The sequence below is a fragment of the Neoarius graeffei genome, chromosome 24, assembly GCF_027579695.1.
Source record: "Neoarius graeffei isolate fNeoGra1 chromosome 24, fNeoGra1.pri, whole genome shotgun sequence".
NCBI classification, from domain to species: Eukaryota; Metazoa; Chordata; class Actinopteri; order Siluriformes; family Ariidae; genus Neoarius; species Neoarius graeffei.
The window spans coordinates 59752915-59773163 of NC_083592.1; the positions used below are offsets into that span (position 1 = coordinate 59752915).

Consider the following 20249-nt stretch of genomic DNA (forward strand, 5'->3'; position numbering starts at 1 on the left):
TTAACGTGGTGTTGCTGTGTGTGTGTGTGTGTTATTAACGTGGTGTTGCTGTGTGTGTGTGTGTGTTATTAACGTGGTGTTGCTGTGTGTGTGTGTGTGTTATTAACGTGGTGTTGCTGTGTGTGTGTGTGTGTTATTAACGTGGTGTTTGTGTGTGTGTGTGTTATTAACGTGGTGTTTGTGTGTGTGTGTGTTTATTAACGTGGTGTTGCTGTGTGTGTGTGTGTGTTTATTAACGTGGTGTTGCTGTGTGTGTGTGTGTGTGTGTGTGTTATTAACGTGGTGTTGCTGTGTGTGTGTGTTTATTAACGTGGTGTGTGTGTGTGTGTGTGTGTGTGTGTGTGTGTTTATTAACGTGGTGTTGCTGTGTGTGTGTGTGTGTTTATTAACGTGGTGTTGCGGTGTGTGTGTGTGTGTGTTAACGTGGTGTTTGTGTGTGTGTGTGTGTGTTATTAACGTGGTGTTGCTGTGTGTGTGTGTGTGTGTGTGTGTGTTATTAACGTGGTGTTGCTGTGTGTGTGTGTGTGTGTGTGTTATTAACGTGGTGTTGCTGTGTGTGTGTGTGTGTGTTATTAACGTGGTGTTGCTGTGTGTGTGTGTGTGTTATTAACGTGGTGTTGCTGTGTGTGTGTGTGTGTTATTAACGTGGTGTTGCTGTGTGTGTGTGTGTGTTATTAACGTGGTGTTGCTGTGTGTGTGTGTGTGTTATTAACGTGGTGTTGCTGTGTGTGTGTGTGTGTGTTTGTGTGTGTGTGTTATTAACGTGGTGTTGCTGTGTGTGTGTGTGTGTGTGTGTTATTAACGTGGTGTTGCTGTGTGTGTGTGTGTGTGTGTGTGTGTGTGTGTGTGTGTTATTAACGTGGTGTTGCGGTGTGTGTGTGTGTGTGTGTGTGTGTGTTTATTAACGTGGTGTTTTGGTGTGTGTGTGTGTTAACGTGGTGTTGCGGTGTGTGTGTGTGTTAACGTGGTGTTGCGGTGTGTGTGTGTGTTTATTAACGTGGTGTTTCGGTGTGTGTGTGTTTATTAACGTGGTGTTGCGGTGTGTGTGTGTTTATTAACGTGGTGTTGCGGTGTGTGTGTTTGTAGCTGAAGGAAGAGAAGAAATCATGAAGGTGACGTTTGGAGAACTGAGGCGTGAAGTTGCTCGCTTTGCTGCCTCAATGAGGAAGATGGGCATTAAAGCAGGAGACAGAGTTGTAGGTAAGACACACACATACACACACACGCACATACACACACACACACACACGCACATACACACACACACACCCCGCAGGGCTGTGAAAAACCCACGGATCTGCGGAATTCTGCAAATTTGGCCGCCAAAAATATCATTTTAGTAAATTATCCAATTTTGCAATAAAAATTGTGGGGGGGGAGGTTTCTTTTGTGACAATGACAGACCAGTTTACGGCATTTGCGTCATGCTTACAAACCACGGCGCGAATCTTGTGTTCTTTTCGTTTTACCATTGCGCTCTTTAAACACGCTTTCGATATCAACGGTATTGAAAAGGAGAATTTCGCGGTATGTCCGTGTCACGGAGGGACATTATTCAGAGGGAGCATATAAAGCTTACAACAGGGAAAAGGCAGAAAAAGCAAAGAAGAAACAAGAAAAACAAAAAGAACAAGGAGTTATCCTCAGTGCAGCAAAGCTACCATCCAAAAGCAAAGCTAAAGAGGTGCTTGAAAGAGAGACCAAAAGAGCAAGGAAAACCCATATAGAAAATCAGAAAGAAAAGAGGAGGCTTTCTAAGCTGAAGAAACTGCTAACAAAGAAAAGGAAATAAATATAAATATTGATTTGTAAATAGTTGTATATAGTTTTTGACTAGAATCTGTCTAACATGAACAAAGACATTTTGGTATTGAATCAGTTCAAAAACAAGAACATTAGTGACTATTATTTAATAGTCAGTCTGGAATTTCCCCCCTGGAAAAGACATTATGGTACCCAATGAATTGATACGAATCTACACAAGAATATAAGTGAATTTACAGTATGAGGTATGTTATTGATATATTTTCATTCTTCAAGTGAACCCTTATCAGTTAAAAGGTAAATCAGTTCATATTGTATTATTTCAACATAATAATAACAGTTCAAATTAAATGGCATGGTTGAGAAAATATTTGCTTTCAGGAGATGCTTCAAATCTATCAATATACACAAAATCTGTTCAGCTTCTGGGGCCCTGCGGCCCCCGGCTCCTGGGGCATTGCCCCCCCCCGACCCCCTGCTAAAATTGTTTCCTCGGATTTTGTCATTTCTATTTCACAGCCCTGACACCGCTCATCATATCCTGAAGATGAGTAACAGGTTGATGTCATCATGAAGCTACCACAAATTCACTGTGAGGGAAAAACAGGTGGAAATCCAGGAGAGTTTATTGTGTGTTTCTGGTGGTGTTGAGTTCTCGATCAGAAATGAAGGAGAAAAAGAGAAAAGAAACCCTGAGAAAGGAGGAATAAATTAAAAGGAGGGGGGGGGGGGTCTCAGGAATCTGTACGAAACAGTGGCGGGAGAAATTCCAGGAACATGATGTAGTTTATCTAGAACAGTGCAGTTTGTTCAGAATATGATGGTTTATACACCATATGGTCAAAAGTATGTGCCCCCTCACCATCACACCCGTGTGTGTTTCTTCCCCAAACTGTTCCCACAGAGTTTAAACCCCACAGTTGTACAGAACGTCTCTGTTTGCTGTAACATTACAGTTTCCCTTCAGTGGAACTCAGAGTCCAAACCTGTTCCAGCGTGACAATGCTCCTGTACACACAGCGAGCTCCATGAAGACGTGAAGAACTCGAGTGTCCTGCACAGAGCCCTGACTGAACTCAACCCCACTGAACACCGACTGCACCCCAGACCTCCTCACACAACATCAGGCTCTGATCTCACTAACGCTCCTCTAGCTGAATGAACACCCCCCCCCACACACACACACAGCCACGCCCTGAAATCTAGTGGGGAGCCTTCTGAGAACAGCGGAGCTCATTATTACAGGAAAGAGGAATAAATCTGGAAGGAGACGTTCAACAGGGACATATGTACGAGTGTGATGATCAAGGGTGCACATACTTTTAGTCATATAGTGTACATGAACACGAGTTTGAATAAATGGATGAACAGATTATTATATTCCATACTTTTATTATTCTCATGCTGTAGCGCTGTGGAGCGGGCGAAGCGTTCACCCTCATGTTGACTCTGGGTCGGACACAAAGCTCTCATTTACACACACACACACACACACACACACACACACACACACACACACAGATGAGAGAGAGATTCAGTTCATAAGTCTGTTATTATACTAGTAATAAAAAAAATTGTATTCACAAAAATTTGTGAACGTTGGACGTGATGTTCCTGAAACTTTATAACTTTGATTTTAACAGAACTGAAAGAAAGAGAGCACTTTTTCTCTCTCTCTCTCCCTCTCTTTTATTGCTCTCTCTCCCTCTCTTCTCTCTTTCTCTCTCCCCCTCTCTCTGCTCTCTCGTCCCTCTCTCTCCCTGTCCCTCTCTCTCTCCCTCACCCCTTCTCTCTCTCCTCTCTTTATCCCTCTCTTCTCTCTCTCTCTCTCCTTCTCTCTCTCCCTCTCTTTTCTCTCTTTCTCCCCCTCTCTCCTTCTCTCTCGCTCTCTTCCTCTCTCTCCCTCCTCCCTCTCTCTGCACTGTAAGCTGGGAGATTGCTGGTGGAGGGTGTGGTGAGTGTTGGCTGAGAGCTTACGACTTTCTTTTCTCAACTTTTTTTTCTCGTTTTTTTCTTGTGATATTTAATTTTAGAGTATTTTGTAGTTGTTGGTAGTGTGGTTTAGTGGTGTGTGTGTGTGTGTGTGTGTGTGTGTGTGTGTTTGTTTGTTTGTTTGTTGGCTGTTTGGTGGGGATAGTGTCCTCTGGGACTCCGCCCCTGTCCTTGAAGCATGGAGTAAGGGTGGTACCACAACCTATGGTTCTGGTAGAGCAGGTGTTGCTCGTGGTTGGGGCACAAGTAGGTCCTGGAAACATCGTGTGTGCTTCCTGCATGAATAAAGCAGTGGTGGTGTTTATGAAACATCAGGAGCTTGTTAATCAGTTCATACAGAGTAATATATACATTAACAATGAGTTTATACAAGTTTCCCCGCTGGCAGTGCCCTCTGTCCGGGTCACCGTGTCCGGAGTCCCTCCGTTTATTCCCAACAAAGCACTGGAGCGAGAACTGAAGCGCTTCGGGAAGTTTGCGAGCGGATTCCGGACGGTGAGTTTGGACTGTAGGAACGATAAATTGAAGCATGTTCAGTCTCTACGGAAACAAGCGTTCATGTTTCTGGACTCCCCGACTCAAACACTGGGAGTTTCCTTCCGTGTTAAACACGAGGAAGGGTTTTACATGGTTTATGCGAGGTCAGGGAGCATGAAATGTTTTGAATGTGGGAATGTGGGTCACCTGTCCTCCCAGACAGCGTGTAGTAGAGCCAAGTGCTGCCACTGGGACTGTCAGTGAGGACAGGGGAAGGAACGGGACTGAGAGCAGCACGACTGCGGAGACTGACGGTGGGGAGGGGGGCAGTGGTGTGGATGTTGTGACTGATGGTGGGGAGGGGGGGCAGCGGTGTGGATGTTGTGACTGATGGTGGGGAGGGGGGGCAGCGGTGTGGATGTTGTGACTGATGGTGGGGAGGGGGGGCAGCGGTGTGGATGTTGTGACTGATGGTGGGGAGGGGGGGCAGTGGTGTGGATGTTGTGACTGAAAGTGGGGGGGGCAGCGGTGTGGATGTTGTGACTGATGGTGGGGAGGGGGGGAAGCGGTGTGGATGTTGTGACTGATGGTGGGGAGGGGGGCAGCGGTGTGGATGTTGTGACTGACGGTGGGGAGGGGGGCAGCGGTGTGGATGTTGTGACTGATGGTGGGGAGGGGGGCAGTGGTGTGGATGTTGTGACTGACAGTGGGGGGGGCAGCGGTGTGGATGTTGTGACTGACGGGGGGGCCAGTGGTGTGGATGTTGTGACTGACAGTGGGGAGGGGGGCAGCGGTGTGGATGTTGTGACTGACGGTGGGGAGGACGGCAGCGGTGTGGATGTTGTGACTGACGGTGGGGAGGGGGCAAGTGGTGCGGATGTTGTGACTGACAATGGGGAGGGGGGGCAGTGGTGTGGATGTTGTGACTGACAGTGGGGGGGGCAGCGGTGTGGATGTTGTGACTGACGGGGGGGCCAGTGGTGTGGATGTTGTGACTGACGGTGGGGAGGGGGGCAGTGGTGTGGATGTTGTGACTGACGGTGGGGAGGGGGGCAGTGGTGTGGATGTTGTGACTGACGGTGGGGAGGGGGGCAGTGGTGTGGATGTTGTGACTGACAATGGGGAGGGGGGGCAGTGGTGTGGATGTTGTGACTGACGGTGGGGAGGGGGGCAGTGGTGTGGATGTTGTGACTGACGGTGGGGAGGGGGGCAGTGGTGTGGATGTTGTGACTGACGGTTGGGAGGGGGGGCAGTGGTGCGGATGTTGTGACTGACAATGGGGAGGGGGGGCAGTGGTGTGGATGTTGTGACTGACGGTGGGGAGGGGGGCAGTGGTGTGGATGTTGTGACTGACGGTGGGGAGGGGGGCAGTGGTGTGGATGTTGTGACTGACGGTTGGGAGGGGGGGCAGTGGTGCGGATGTTGTGACTGACAATGGGGAGGGGGGGCAGTGGTGTGGATGTTGTGACTGACGGTGGGGAGGGGGGCAGTGGTGTGGATGTTGTGACTGACGGTGGGGAGGGGGGGCAGTGGTGTGGATGTTGTGACTGACAGTGGGGAAGGGGGCAGTGGTGCGGATGTTGTGACTGACAATGGGGAGGGGGGGCAGTGGTGTGGATGTTGTGACTGACGGTGGGGAGGGGGGCAGTGGTGTGGATGTTGTGACTGACGGTGGGGAGGGGGGCAGCGGTGTGGATGTTGTGACTGACGGGGGGGCCAGTTGTGTGGATGTTGTGACTGACGGTGGGGAGGGGGGGCAGTGGTGTGGATGTTGTGACTGACGGTGGGGAGGGGGGGCAGTGGTGTGGATGTTGTGACTGACGGTGGGGAGGGGGGGCAGTGGTGTGGATGTTGTGACTGACGGTGGGGAGGGGGGCAGTGGTGTGGATGTTGTGACTGACGGTGGGGAGGGGGGCAGTGGTGTGGATGTTGTGACTGACAGTGGGGAGGGGGCAAGTGGTGTGGATGTTGACTGATGGTGGAGAGGGGGCAGCGGTGTGGATGTTGTGACTGACAGTGGGGAGGTGGGGCAGTGGTGTGGATGTTGTGACTGACAGTGGAGAGGGGGCAAGTGGTGTGGATGTTGTGACTGACGTTGGGGAGGGGGGGGCAGCGGTGTGGATGTTGTGACTGACAGTGGGGAGGGGGCAAGTGGTGTGGATGTTGTGACTGACAGTGGCGGGGCAGTGGTTTGGATGTTGTGACTGAAGGTGGAGGGGGGCAGTGGTGTGATTGTTGTGACTGACGGTGGGGAGGGGGGCAGCGGTGTGGATGTTGTGACTGACAGTGGGGAGGGGGCAAGTGGAGTGGATGTTGTGACTGACGGTAGGGAGGGGGCAAGTGGTGTGGATGTTGTGACTGACGGTGGAGGAGGGCAGCGGTGTGGATGTTGTGACTGACGGTGGGGAGGGGGGCAGTGGTGTGGATGTTGTGAGTGACAGTGGGGAGGGTGCAAGTGGTGTGGATGTTGTGACTGATGGTGGGGAGGGGAGCAGTGGTGTGGATGTTGTGACTGACGGTTGGGAGGGGGGCAGTGGTGTGGATGTTGTGACTGACAGTGGGGAGGTGGGCAGTGGTGTGGATGTTGTGACTGACAGTGGGGAGGGGGGCAGTGGTGTGGATGTTGTGACTGACGGTTGGGAGGTGGGCAGTGGTGTGGATGTTGTGACTGACTGTTGGGAGGGGGGCAGTGGTGTGGATGTTGTGACTGACAGTGGGGAGGGGGGCAGTGGTGTGGATGTTGTGACTGACAGTGGGGGGGGCAGTGGTGTGGATGTTGTGACTGACGGTGGGGAGGTGGGCAGTGGTGTGGATGTTGTGACTGATTGTGGGGAGGGGGGCAGTGGTGTGGATGTTGTGACTGACAGTGGGGAGGGGGGCAGTGGTGTGGTTGTTGTGACTGACAGTGGGGAGGGGGGCAGTGGTGTGGATGTTGTGACTGACGGTGGGGAGGTGGGCAGTGGTGTGGATGTTGTGACTGACAGTGGGGAGGGGGGCAGTGGTGTGGATGTTGTGACTGACGGTTGGGAGGGGGGCAGTGGTGTGGATGTTGTGACTGACAGTGGGGAGGGGGGCAGTGGTGCGGATGTTGTGACTGACGGTGGGGAGGGGGCAAGTGGTGCGGATGTTGTGACTGACGGTGAGGAGGGGGCAACGGTGTGGATGTTGTGAGTGACGGTGGGGAGGGGGCAACGGTGTGGATGTTGTGACTGACGGTGAGGAGGGGGCAACGGTGTGGATGTTGTGAGTGACGGTGGGGAGGGGGCAACGGTGTGGATGTTGTGACTGACGGTTGGGAGGGGGGCAGTGGTGTGGATGTTGTGACTGACAGTGGGGAGGGGGGCAGTGGTGTGGATGTTGTGACTGACAGTGGGGAGGGGGGGCAGTGGTGTGGATGTTGTGACTGACGGTTGGGAGGGGGCAAGTGGTGTGGATGTTGTGACTGACAGTGGGGAGGGGGCAAGTGGTGTGGATGTTGACTGATGGTGAAGAGGGGGCAGCGGTGTGGATGTTGTGACTGTGGGGAGGGGGGGCAGTGGTGTGGATGTTGTGACTGACGGTGGGGAGGGGGGCAGTGGTGTGGATGTTGTGACTGACGGTGGGGAGGGGGGCAGTGGTGTGGATGTTGTGACTGACGGTGGGGAGGGGGCAAGTGGTGTGGATGTTGACTGATGGTGAAGAGGGGGCAGCGGTGTGGATGTTGTGACTGTGGGGAGGGGGGGCAGTGGTGTGGATGTTGTGACTGACGGTGGGGAGGGGGGCAGTGGTGTGGATGTTGTGACTGACGGTGGGGAGGGGGCAAGTGGTGTGGATGTTGACTGATGGTGGAGAGGGGGCAGCAGTGTGGATGTTGTGACTGTGGGGAGGGGGGGCAGTGGTGTGGATGTTGTGACTGACGGTGGGGAGGTGGGCAGTGGTGTGGATGTTGTGACTGACAGTGGGGAGGGGGGCAGTGGTGTGGATGTTGTGACTGACAGTGGGGAGGGGGGCAGTGGTGTGGTTGTTGTGACTGACAGTGGGGAGGGGGGCAGTGGTGTGGATGTTGTGACTGACGCTGGGGAGGTGGGCAGTGGTGTGGATGTTGTGACTGACAGTGGGGAGGGGGGCAGTGGTGTGGATGTTGTGACTGACGGTTGGGAGGGGGGCAGTGGTGTGGATGTTGTGACTGACAGTGGGGAGGGGGGCAGTGGTGTGGATGTTGTGACTGACGGTGGGGAGGGGGCAAGTGGTGCGGATGTTGTGACTGACGGTGAGGAGGGGGCAACGGTGTGGATGTTGTGACTGACGGTGAGGAGGGGGCAACGGTGTGGATGTTGTGACTGACGGTGAGGAGGGGGCAACGGTGTGGATGTTGTGAGTGACGGTGTGGAGGGGGCAACGGTGTGGATGTTGTGACTGACGGTTGGGAGGGGGGCAGTGGTGTGGATGTTGTGACTGACAGTGGGGAGGGGGGCAGTGGTGTGGATGTTGTGACTGACAGTGGGGAGGGGGGGCAGTGGTGTGGATGTTGTGACTGACAGTGGGGAGGGGGGGCAGTGGTGTGGATGTTGTGACTGATTGTGGGGAGGGGGGGCAGTGGTGTGGATGTTGTGACTGACGGTTGAGTGGGGGCAACGGTGTAGATGTTGTGACTGACGGTGGAGAGGGGGCATGTTGGTGTGGATGTTGTGACTGACAGTGGGGAGAGGGGGCAGCGGTGTGGATGTTGTGTCTGACAGTGGAGAGGGGGCAAGTGGTGTGGATGTTGTGACTGATGGTGGGGAGGGGGGCAGTGGTGTGGATGTTGTGACTGATGGTGGGGAGGGGGGCAGTGGTGTGGATGTTGTGACTGACGGTGGGGAGGGGGCAAGTGGTGCGGATGTTGTGACTGACAGTGGGGGGGGCAGCGGTGTGGATGTTGTGACTGACAGTGGGGAGGGGGCAAGTGGTGTGGATGTTGTGACTGACAGTGGGGAGGGGGGGCAGCGGTGTGGATGTTGTGACTGACAGTGGGGAGGGTGCAAGTGGTGTGGATGTTGTGACTGATGGTGGGGAGGGGGGCAGTGGTGTGGATGTTGTGACTGATGGTGGGGAGGGGGGCAGTGGTGTGGATTTTGTGACTGATGGTGGGGAGGGGGGCAGTGGTGTGGATGTTGTGACTGATGGTGGGGAGGGGGGCAGAGGTGTGGATGTTGTGACTGATGGTGGGGAGGGGGGCAGTGGTTTGGATTTTGTGACTGATGGTGGGGAGGGGGGCAGCGGTGTGGATGTTGTGACTGACGGTGGGGAGGGGGCAAGTGGTGCGGATGTTGTGACTGACAGTGGGGGGGGCAGCGGTGTGGATGTTGTGACTGACAGTGGGGAGGGGGCAAGTGGTGTGGATGTTGTGACTGACAGTGGGGAGGGGGGGCAGCGGTGTGGATGTTGTGACTGACAGTGGGGAGGGTGCAAGTGGTGTGGATGTTGTGACTGATGGTGGGGAGGGGGGCAGTGGTGTGGATGTTGTGACTGATGGTGGGGAGGGGGGCAGTGGTGTGGATTTTGTGACTGATGGTGGGGAGGGGGGCAGCGGTGTGGATGTTGTGACTGACAGTGGGGAGGGTGCAAGTGGTGTGGATGTTGTGACTGATGGTGGGGAGCGGGGCAGTGGTGTGGATGTTGTGACTGACAGTGGGGGGGGCAGCGGTGTGGATGTTGTGACTGACAGTGGGGAGGGGGCAAGTGGTGTGGATGTTGTGACTGACAGTGGGGAGGGGGGGCAGCGGTGTGGATGTTGTGACTGACAGTGGGGAGGGTGCAAGTGGTGTGGATGTTGTGACTGATGGTGGGGAGGGGGGCAGTGGTGTGGATTTTGTGACTGATGGTGGGGAGGGGGGCAGCGGTGTGGATGTTGTGACTGACAGTGGGGAGGGGGGGCAGCGGTGTGGATGTTGTGACTGACAGTGGGGAGGGTGCAAGTGGTGTGGATGTTGTGACTGATGGTGGGGAGGGGGGCAGTGGTGTGGATGTTGTGACTGATGGTGGGGAGGGGGGCAGTGGTGTGGATTTTGTGACTGATGGTGGGGAGGGGGGCAGTGGTGTGGATGTTGTGACTGATGGTGGGGAGGGGGGCAGTGGTGTGGATGTTGTGACTGATGGTGGGGAGGGGGGCAGTGGTGTGGATTTTGTGACTGATGGTGGGGAGGGGGGCAGCGGTGTGGATGTTGTGACTGACAGTGGGGAGGGTGCAAGTGGTGTGGATGTTGTGACTGATGGTGGGGAGGGGGGCAGTGGTGTGAATGTTGTGACTGATGGTGGGGAGGGGGGCAGTGGTGTGGATTTTGTGACTGATGGTGGGGAGGGGGGCAGTGGTGTGGATGTTGTGACTGATGGTGGGGAGGGGGGCAGTGGTGTGGATTTTGTGACTAACAGCGGGAAGATGAACAGTGGTTGGCTAACGTCATCTGAATCTGCTCCGCCTGCTCGAGTTGAGTCTGGAAGCTCCGCGCCTGGAGCTCGGACGCCGGTCGCAGCGTCTCAGCAGAGTTGACAGAGGCTGAACAGAGCAGGACGGAGCAGGAGGAGGTCGGTATGGGGAGATCTCAGCAGGATGCAGAGTGTTTGACTGAGTTACTGAACGTTAGACCCGACAGTGAGGCAGAGGAGCTGGGTAATTCCGCCCCAAATCACCAGATTTAGAAAAATGTTCGCCACTGACCATCTCAGATTTGCTTCATACTTTCTGCCGTACTTGATACCTTAATATTTATAGTTTGGTTTAGGGTACCAGCTTCATATTTTGTGCATTTACTAATTAAAACAAGCTCTTTCCAGTGGTATAATTGTTTTTATGGTAGACCTTGTCATACATTTGTAATATGCATTTGAATTATCAGCGCAAAATGTATTTTTTACTTTTTAAAGCCTAATAAATCAGAAAGTTTGATTTCTTTTGAACACTTCCCTAGTTGCCTAAAGAGTACCATAACATGAGTAATAAATAAGAAATTTGAAAGATCTGGTGCGCTTTAATGTGGAGATATGGGGCGTCAAAGTTGCTCCAAAGCACTTGTTTTATGATTTTCAACAAGCCATAACTTGGCAAATATTGAACTGTGAACTTTCTATTTTAGTATTTAAAGGTGTCTGGCATTGAAGAACAATCCTTGAAAATTTCATCTATCTTGCATGAATAGTTTAAAAGCAATGACTTATGGAATTTAGATCCGTTTTCTGTCGCACGCGTTTCAACAGTAAAATTGGGGCCACGCCCCTTTTTTAAAGCCCCTATATCTCAGAAACTAATGAAGGTACAAGCCTAAAATTTTGTACACTATTTATTGGGCACACTGACAATATTTCCAGAAAGTATGAAGCAAATCTGAGATGGTTAGTGGTGAGGCCTCTGGTGATTTCACATGGATTGACCCAGCTGATGAAATCGGATGGTTGTCATGGTAACAGTGTGACTGATATGGAGTATAACTCTGACTCTGAGAGCACCTCTGGAACAGGGAGTTTTTCTCAAAGCGAAAAAATGTACACGCTCAAGGAAATTTTAATAGATTTTTGGACGAGACTTTTGGTAAAAAAGTGAATGTTAAAGATTATTTTCCGGATGTTGAAAAGTTTTTATTAAATCAGTTACGACACTTTAAAGTGCTGTTCAAAGTGCTTTAGATTATTTAGATGCACGGACTTATTTGATGGGAAGAAGCCTTATTGTCTAAAGAAACATGTCACTGGTCTGAGGAAAGGTTTAAAAGAATCTAAAAGTAGAATGGTTAAGAAAATGAAGTGCATAAAATAAGTGTTCAATGGCTGCACAACACCAGGTGTTTCATCTGTTCTAGTTCTATCTGTCTGTCTCTTTACTGCTCTGTCTCTCATTTTCCAACATGCAAGGTTTAAGAGTAGCTTCTTTAAATATAAATGGGGAAGAGATGCACAGAAAAGAGCTTTATTAACTGAAGTCATCAGGCAAAAAAGATTAGATGTTATTTTACTACAGGAAACACACAGTGATGATTTAAATGAAGTGGATTGGGGTCTGTGGTGGTGGGGGGGCAGTATGTTCTTAGCCACGGGATGAATTTTAGTGCAGGGGTCGCTATTTTATTTTCTCCTTTTTTAGATATAAACATCATGTCAAGCAGAGAGTTGGTGAAAGGCAGAGTTCTCATGGTGAAGGCTGAAATCCAGGATTTTACCTTTAGTTTTATGAATGTTTATGCACCAAACCAAGGCTCTGAGCATGACGGGGTGTTTAACTTATTAAAGGGGAAATTAAACAGCAGTGATCCAGGGGAGTGTGTTTTAATGGGGGGAGACTGGAACTGTTGCACAGATTTTACTTTAGACAGAACTGGAGAAGAGCTGCACCTTCAGTCCTCCTCCATTTTATTGAATGTTTTAAAGAAAGCTGATGCGGTCAATGTGTGGAGGATGAAGCACCCTTCAGTCCAACAGTACACTTGGGTTAAGGTATCTGATGGCAGAGTCGGTGCCGCAAGACCGGACAGATTTTATATTTCTGCTACTTTTACCTCAAGAGTTATTGACTGTCAAATCTCTCCTGTTGCTTTTACAGATTATCATTTAGTTTTAATGGAGCTTTTTTTAAATCTCCCACTGGAAAACCAAAGTCCTTTTGGCATTTTAATGTTAAATTATTACACAATTTTAATTATTGTGAAAATTTTAAACTATTTTGGACATATTGGAGATCAGAGAAAAACATCTTTCCTTCACTTACAAAGTGGTGGGAGGTAGGAAAGGCTCGAATTAGCGTTTTCTGTCAGCAGTACTCAGCTCATTCCACAACAAAAATCAAAAGAGCTGTCCAGAAACTGGAAAAAGAAATAAGGGACTTGGAAAATCTCTCCATTTCACAGACTGGTCAGCAAAAAAAATGATGAACAGAACTTTAAAAGACAGGAACTCGGCTCTCTCCTGCAGGGCAGAGCTACAGTGGTGCTTGAAAGTTTGTGAACCCTTTAGAATTTTCTATATTTCTGCATAAATATGACCTAAAACATCAGATTTTCACACAAGTCCTAAAAGTAGATTAAAGCTGTGTTCACACTTATACCGGTACGATAGTGGTATAACTGTATCGATACAAAGTATAGCGGTACAGTTTAGTGCGTCTGTCCACACTAGCGAGAAATGTTTGCGGTTTTCTTTCACGGTAGTTGAAATGTGCGTGCGCGAAATGTTTCCGTGGTTACCGAGTAACTTCCTTCCGAGAATATGGCGGATGAAACAACGTGTGTGTGCTTTTTGTTGTCAGTGTACAGTCTGTATTTCTGGTGGTCATTTATTCAGCCGAATCGTATAAAACGCGCGAGGCAGTTGAGAAAGAAACAAAGAAAACGAATTTCCTGTTCCAACTGTTCCTGGCATCGCTCGTCTCCCCAAAGCTCCAACAAACACATAACTTCGTCTTTGCTCCATGTAGCTCCACGGTCATTTTGAGCCATTTTGACGTTTTATTTACAGCTGGAAAGCGCGTGTGTATTGTATTGTATGAATAACCTGGAAGAAGTAGGAATGGTTCATTGCGCATGCGCATTATATTTGTATCAATACAGAACCGCTTCATCTGTCCACACTACAGTGAAGCGCTACAGTACCGATACTGTACCGATACGAAACCCATACATTTGTGGGTTTCGTACCGATACAGTTATACCGCTACAGTACCGGTATAGTTGCTAGTGTGGACAGGTGTTGCGGTACGAAAGTAGTATCGTATCGGTACAAAATCCCTAGTGTGGACAGGGTAAAAGAGAACCCAGTTAAACAAATGAGACAAAAAATACTATACTTGGTCATTTATTTATTGAAGAAAATGATCCAATATTACATATCTCTGTGACTGGCAAAAGTATGTGAACCTCTAGGATTAGCAGTTAATTTGAAGGTGAAATTAGAGTCAGGTGTTTTCAGTCAATGGGACGACAATCAGGTGTGAGTGGGCACCCTGTTTTATTTAAAGAACAGGGATCTATCAAAGTCTGATCTTCACAACACATGTTTATGGAAGTGTATCATGGCACGAACAAAGGAGATTTCTGAGGACCTCAGAAAAAATGTTGTTGATGCTTATCAGGTGGGAAAAGGTTACAAAACCATCTCTAAAGAGTTTGGACTCCACCAATCCACAGTCAGACAGATTGTGTACAAATGGAGGAAATTCAAGACCATTGTTACCCTCCCCAGGAGTGGTCGACCAACAAAGATCACTCCAAGAGCAAGGCGTGTAATAGTCGGCGAGGTCACAAAGGACCCCAGGGTAACTTCTAAGCAACTGAAGGCCTCTCTCACATTGGCTAATGTTAATGTTCCTGAGTCCACCATCAGGAGAAGACTGAACAATAATGGTGTACATGGCAGGGTTGCAAGGAGAAAGCCACTGCTCTCCAAAAAGAACATTGCTGCTCGTCTCCAGTTTGCTAAAGATCACATGGAGAAGCCAGAAGGCTATTGGAAAAATGTTTTGTGGACGGATGAGACCAAAATAGAACCTTTTGGTTTAAATGAGAAGCGTTATGTTTGGAGAAAGGAAAACACTGCATTCCAGCATAAGAACCTTATCCCATCTGTGAAACATGCTGGTGGTAGTATCATGGTTTGGGTCTCTTTTGCTGCATCTGGGCCAGGACGGCTTGCCATCATTGATGGAACAATGAATTCTGAATTATACCAGCGAATTCTAAAGGAAAATGTCAAGACATCTGTCCATGAACTGAATCTCAAGAGAAGGTGGGTCATGCAGTAAGACAACGACCCTAAGCACACAAGTCGTTCTACCAAAGAATGGTTAAAGAAGAATAAAGTTAATGTTTTGGAATGGCCAAGTCAAAGTCCTGACCTTAATCCAATGGAAATGTTGTGGAAAGACCTGAAGCGAGCAGTTCATGTGAGGAAACCCACCAACATCCCAGAGTTGAAGCTGTTCTGTACGGAGGAATGGGCTAAAATTCCTCCAAGCCGGTGTGCAGGACTGATCAACAGTTACCGCAAACGTTTACAGTGGGGCAAAAAAGTATTTAGTCAGTCACCAATTGTGCAAGTTCTCCCACTTAAAAAGATGAGAGAGGCCTGTAATTTTCATCATAGGTACACTTCAACTATGAGAGACAGAATGGGGGGAAAGAATCCAGGAAATCACATTGTAGGATTTTTAATGAATTAATTGGTAAATTCCTCGGTAAAATAAGTATTTGGTCACCTACAAACAAGCAAGATTTCTGGCTTTCACAGACCTGTAACAACTTCTTTAAGAGGCTCCTCTGTCCTCCACTTGTTACCTGTATTAATGGCACCTGTTTGAACTCGTTATCAGTATAAAAGACACCTGTCCACAACCTCAAACAGTCACACTCCAAACTCCACTATGGCCAAGACCAAAGAGCTGTCAAAGGACACCAGAAACAAAATTGTAGACCTGCACCAGGCTGGGAAGACTGAATCTGCAATAGGTAAGCAGCTTGGTGTGAAGAAATCAACTGTGGGAGCAATTATTAGAAAATGGAAGACATACAAGACCACTGATAATCTCCCTCGATCTGGGGCTCCACGCAAGATCTCACCCCGTGGGGTCAAAATGATCACAAGAACGGTGAGCAAAAATCCCAGAACCACACGGGGGGACCTAGTGAATGACCTGCAGAGAGCTGGGACCAAAGTAACAAAGGCTACCATCAGTAACACACTACGCCGCCAGGGACTCAAATCCTGCAGTGCCAGACGTGTCCCCCTGCTTAAGCCAGTACATGTCCAGGCCCGTCTGAAGTTTGCTAGAGAGCATTTGGATGATCCAGAAGAGGATTGGGAGAATGTCATATGGTCAGATGAAACCAAAATAGAACTTTTTGGTAAAAACTCAACTTGTCGTGTTTGGAGGAGAAAGAATGCTGAGTTGCATCCAAAGAACACCATACCTACTGTGAAGCATGGGGGTGGAAACATCATGCTTTGGGGCTGTTTTTCTGCAAAGGGACCAGGACGACTGATCCGTGTAAAGGAAAGAATGAATGGGGCCATGTATCGTGAGATTTTGAGTGAAAACCTCCTTCCATCAGCAAGGGCATTGAAGATGAAACGTGGCTGGGTCTTTCAGCATGACAATGATCCCAAACACACCGCCCGGGCAACGAAGGAGTGGCTTCGTAAGAAGCATTTCAAGGTCCTGGAGTGGCCTAGCCAGTCTCCAGATCTCAACCCCATAGAAAATCTTTGGAGGGAGTTGAAAGTCCGTGTTGTCCAGCGACAGCCCCAAAACATCACTGCTCTAGAGGAGATCTGCATGGAGGAATGGGCCAAAATACCAGCAACAGTGTGTGAAAACCTTGTGAAGACTTACAGAAAACGTTTGACCTCTGTCATTGCCAACAAAGGGTATATAACAAAGTATTGAGATGAACTTTTGTTATTGACCAAATACTTATTTTCCACCATAATTTGCAAATAAATTCTTTAAAAATCAGACAATGTGATTTTCTGGATTTTTTTTCTCATTCTGTCTCTCATAGTTGAAGTGTACCTATGGTGAAAATTACAGGCCTCTCTCATCTTTTTAAGTGGGAGAACTTGCACAATTGGTGACTGACTAAATACTTTTTTGCCCCACTGTAGTTGCAGTTATTGCTGCACAAGGGGGTCACACCAGATACTGAAAGCTTGCAGTGGACTTTTATACAGAACTGTTCCGAGCAGACAGCTGCGATATGAATTCTGCTGCAGAGCTTCTGCAGGGGCTTCCTCAACTGAGCTCAGAGGACCAAGACCAACTGAACACAGATATCACCTTGGATGAACTGACTGCTGTGGTGTCTCAGATGGCACCAGGCAGGGCTCCAGGACTAGATGGTCTTCTTTCAGACTTTTTTTAAACACTTCTGGACAATACTGGGATGGGACCTTTTAGACATTTTTAAAAGAGTGTTTTAAAAAAGGAAGCTTTCCAGTTTCCTGTAGGCGAGCAGTTCTCTCACTACTGCCTAAGAAGGGAGTCCTGGCCCTGCTAAAGAACTGGAGACCTGTAGCGCTTTTATGCTCAGACTATAAAATCCTTTCAAAGGTTTTATCAAACAGATTAAAAAAATTGAGTTTTTAATTGGTGCAGATCAATCATATTGTATCCCGGACAGATCATCTCATTATCTGTAGCCGCTTTATCCTGTTCTACAGGGTCGCAGGCAAGCTGGAGCCTATCCCAGCTGACTACGGGCGAAAGGCGGGGTTCACCCTGGACAAGTCGCCAGGTCATCACAGGGCTGACACATAGACACAGACAACCATTCACACTCACATTCACACCTACGCTCAATTTAGAGTCACCAGTTAACCTAACCTGCATGTCTTTGGACTGTGGGGGAAACCGGAGCACCCGGAGGAAACCCACGCGGACACAGGGAGAACATGCAAACTCCACACAGAAAGGCCCTCGCCGGCCACGGGGCTCGAACCCAGGACCTTCTTGCTATGAGGCGACAGCGCTAACCACTACACCACCGTGCCGTCCCCGGACAGATCAATGTTTGATAATTTATTTTTAATGCAAGATGTTTTTGATGTCTGTAAATTATCTAATGTTAATGTTGGTATTATATCCATTGACCAGGAAAAGGTTTTTGATCGTGTAGATCATGGGTTTCTTTTCTCCACGCTGCAGGCTTTTGGAATTGGGGGGAGTTTTTTATCCTGGGTAAAACTGCTCTACAATCAGGCTTGCTGTTTAGTGAAGGTGGGGGGAGGGTTGAGCCCCGTGCCAGTTCGGAGAGGGATCAGACAGGGCTGCCCCATCTCAGGCCAGCTCTACAGCATTGCTATTTGAACCTCTCCTGTGTGGGCTGAGGAGCAGGTTACAGGGTTTATGTCTCCCAGAGCTGGCTCAGAGCCGCTCTGTAGCCGTATCAGCTTATGCAGATGATGTCAACGTTTTTATCCAAGATCAGAGAGATACCCAGGAACTTAAAGAAAACCTTGCAGTGTATGAAAAAGCTTCCTCCGCCAAAGTAAACTGGGATAAATGTGAAGCCTGCTTGATAGGTCAGTGGGGCGTAAGAGACATCCCTGATCTTCCTGGGAACCTAAGGTGGGGGGAAAAGAGGCATCAAAGTTCTAGGAGTGTACCTAGGGTGTGAGGACTTCCAAAATCAGAACTGGGAGGGAGTGTTGGAGAAAGTGGATGCCAGGTTGTCTAAATGGGCATGGTTGCTTTCCCAGCTGTCCTACAGGGGAAGTTTTCTAATAGCTAATAACCTGGTCGCCTCTTCTCTTTGGCATAGACTGATCGTCTTAGTGCCACCACCAGGCCTTGTGAAGGACTTACAGCGGCTCTTGGTGAACTTCTTCTGGTCGGGTCAACATTGGCTGAAGGCACCAGTTCTCTACCTCCCTGTAGCAGAGGGAGGACAAAGTCTCATGGACATCCTCTAAAGAATCGCTGCTTTTAGACTGCAGACAGCACGGAGGCTACTATATGGTTCTGGCTATTGCTGGCTGACCTCTGCTCAGCTGCTTTTGAGGAAGGCTGGCTGGCTGGGACTGGATAAACAGCTGTTTCTCTGAAGCTTCTCTGAAGTTGACCTGACTGGAATAACACCTTTCTACAACTCAGTGCTTGAAGCATGGAGGATGTTCAAGTTCACAAGGACCACTGACCCCAGACCTGGAACGTGGATCTTTGAGGAGCCACTGTTCCACAATGACTTCTTCACATCTACTATGCTTTTTTCTCCACATCATTAAAAGCCAAGTTTGTTGAGGCTGGTGTTGTTAAACTTGGTCATCTTATAACAACATCTCCGGAAAGCCTTGGCAAAGTCACTAACATCAGGTCCTCCAGGGTGCTGAGGAAGATAGTGGAGGAGGTCTGGGAGTCCCTGACTATACCGCTGAGGGTATACATCCAAAACCGTATGCTAATTGACCAATGGCATGAGGCTCAGGCCTATATCTTTCCCGCACTAAGCGTCAAGCCTGCTGTTGAGGAGTGGTGAGAGGAGAGCAGGCTGCTTCTGTCCCTGAAAACACCAGCGCTGGGCAACTTCAGCTCTTGCGGTAAGAAGCAGCTCTAGCACAGCTGCGTGAAAATACTGAACTTCTACCCTCTGGCTGAAGTCAGGGAGTTGAGGTGGACTCAGGTTTTTACTTCAGATTGCACCCCTAAAGGCTGCTGGTGGATTTTATACAAGCCGCCTGTTGAAAAATGGATGGCTGACCTCCAGTGGAGGATCATCCATGGAGCAATAGCTACAAACAGACACAAGGCTCACCTGGATCCAAGCACTGTGGAGGGATGTCCCTTTTGTAACCAGCAAGAAACTTTAGTGCAAAATTGGTAATATGGAAGACCAGAAAAACCAGATACAGGGCCGAGGTTGGACTGATGTGGTGCAGAGCTTGAAAGGGTTAGTTATAGCTCGTCTCAGAGTAGAACATGCTTTTTACAAACTGACCAACAACCTGGACACTTTTATAGATTTGTGGGGTATTAGACAGGTTTTATGTTCACTGGAAGGGGGATGGTTCACTGGCTCTTAATTTTTAACTTTTTTAATTTTTTTAAATTAAATTTTTTATTTTTTATTAGATATGGTGTTTGTGTGTGCATGACATTTCTTTTTATAAAGAAAGGTCCTGTGTAATGGATTTGATGAGTTGTAGTAATGAATGTTTACAAATGCACTTTTTCTTCTATATTTTTTATTAAGCTTGACTTTCAGGAGATAAGAACACAAATGGAACATTGAAATAATTAAAGATGTTTTTAAAAGTCAAAGTCTCTCTCTCTCTCTCTCTCTCTCAGATCTTAGTTAAGGCTATTTCAGTTCCACACTTGAACACTACAGGGTGGAAAGGTTCAGGGGGGTGAATACTTATGCATAAGTAAGGACTGAAATGGAGTGTGTGGTGTGAGACGACCTCCAATAACACTGACTAATCCACAGTACACCCTCTGTGATGGAGTAAAGCTCATTGGTGTGTGTGTATTTGCCTTCTTCTCTGTCCTGCGGGAAGTAACTGAGTGGAGTCCAGCAGTGACT

At 48.9% G+C, this 20249-nt stretch overlaps 1 protein-coding gene across 2 annotated transcripts in view; it reads left to right on the plus strand.

Moving 5' to 3' along the window:
* Positions 1-20249, plus strand: part of aacs (acetoacetyl-CoA synthetase) — a 47631-nt gene that overhangs the window by 4773 nt on the left and 22609 nt on the right. For both annotated transcript variants that reach the window (XM_060907573.1, XM_060907574.1), the window contains exon 4: positions 1087-1200. In XM_060907573.1, the coding sequence (XP_060763556.1) occupies positions 1087-1200 (114 nt within the window). The remainder of the gene's footprint in view (positions 1-1086; positions 1201-20249) is intronic.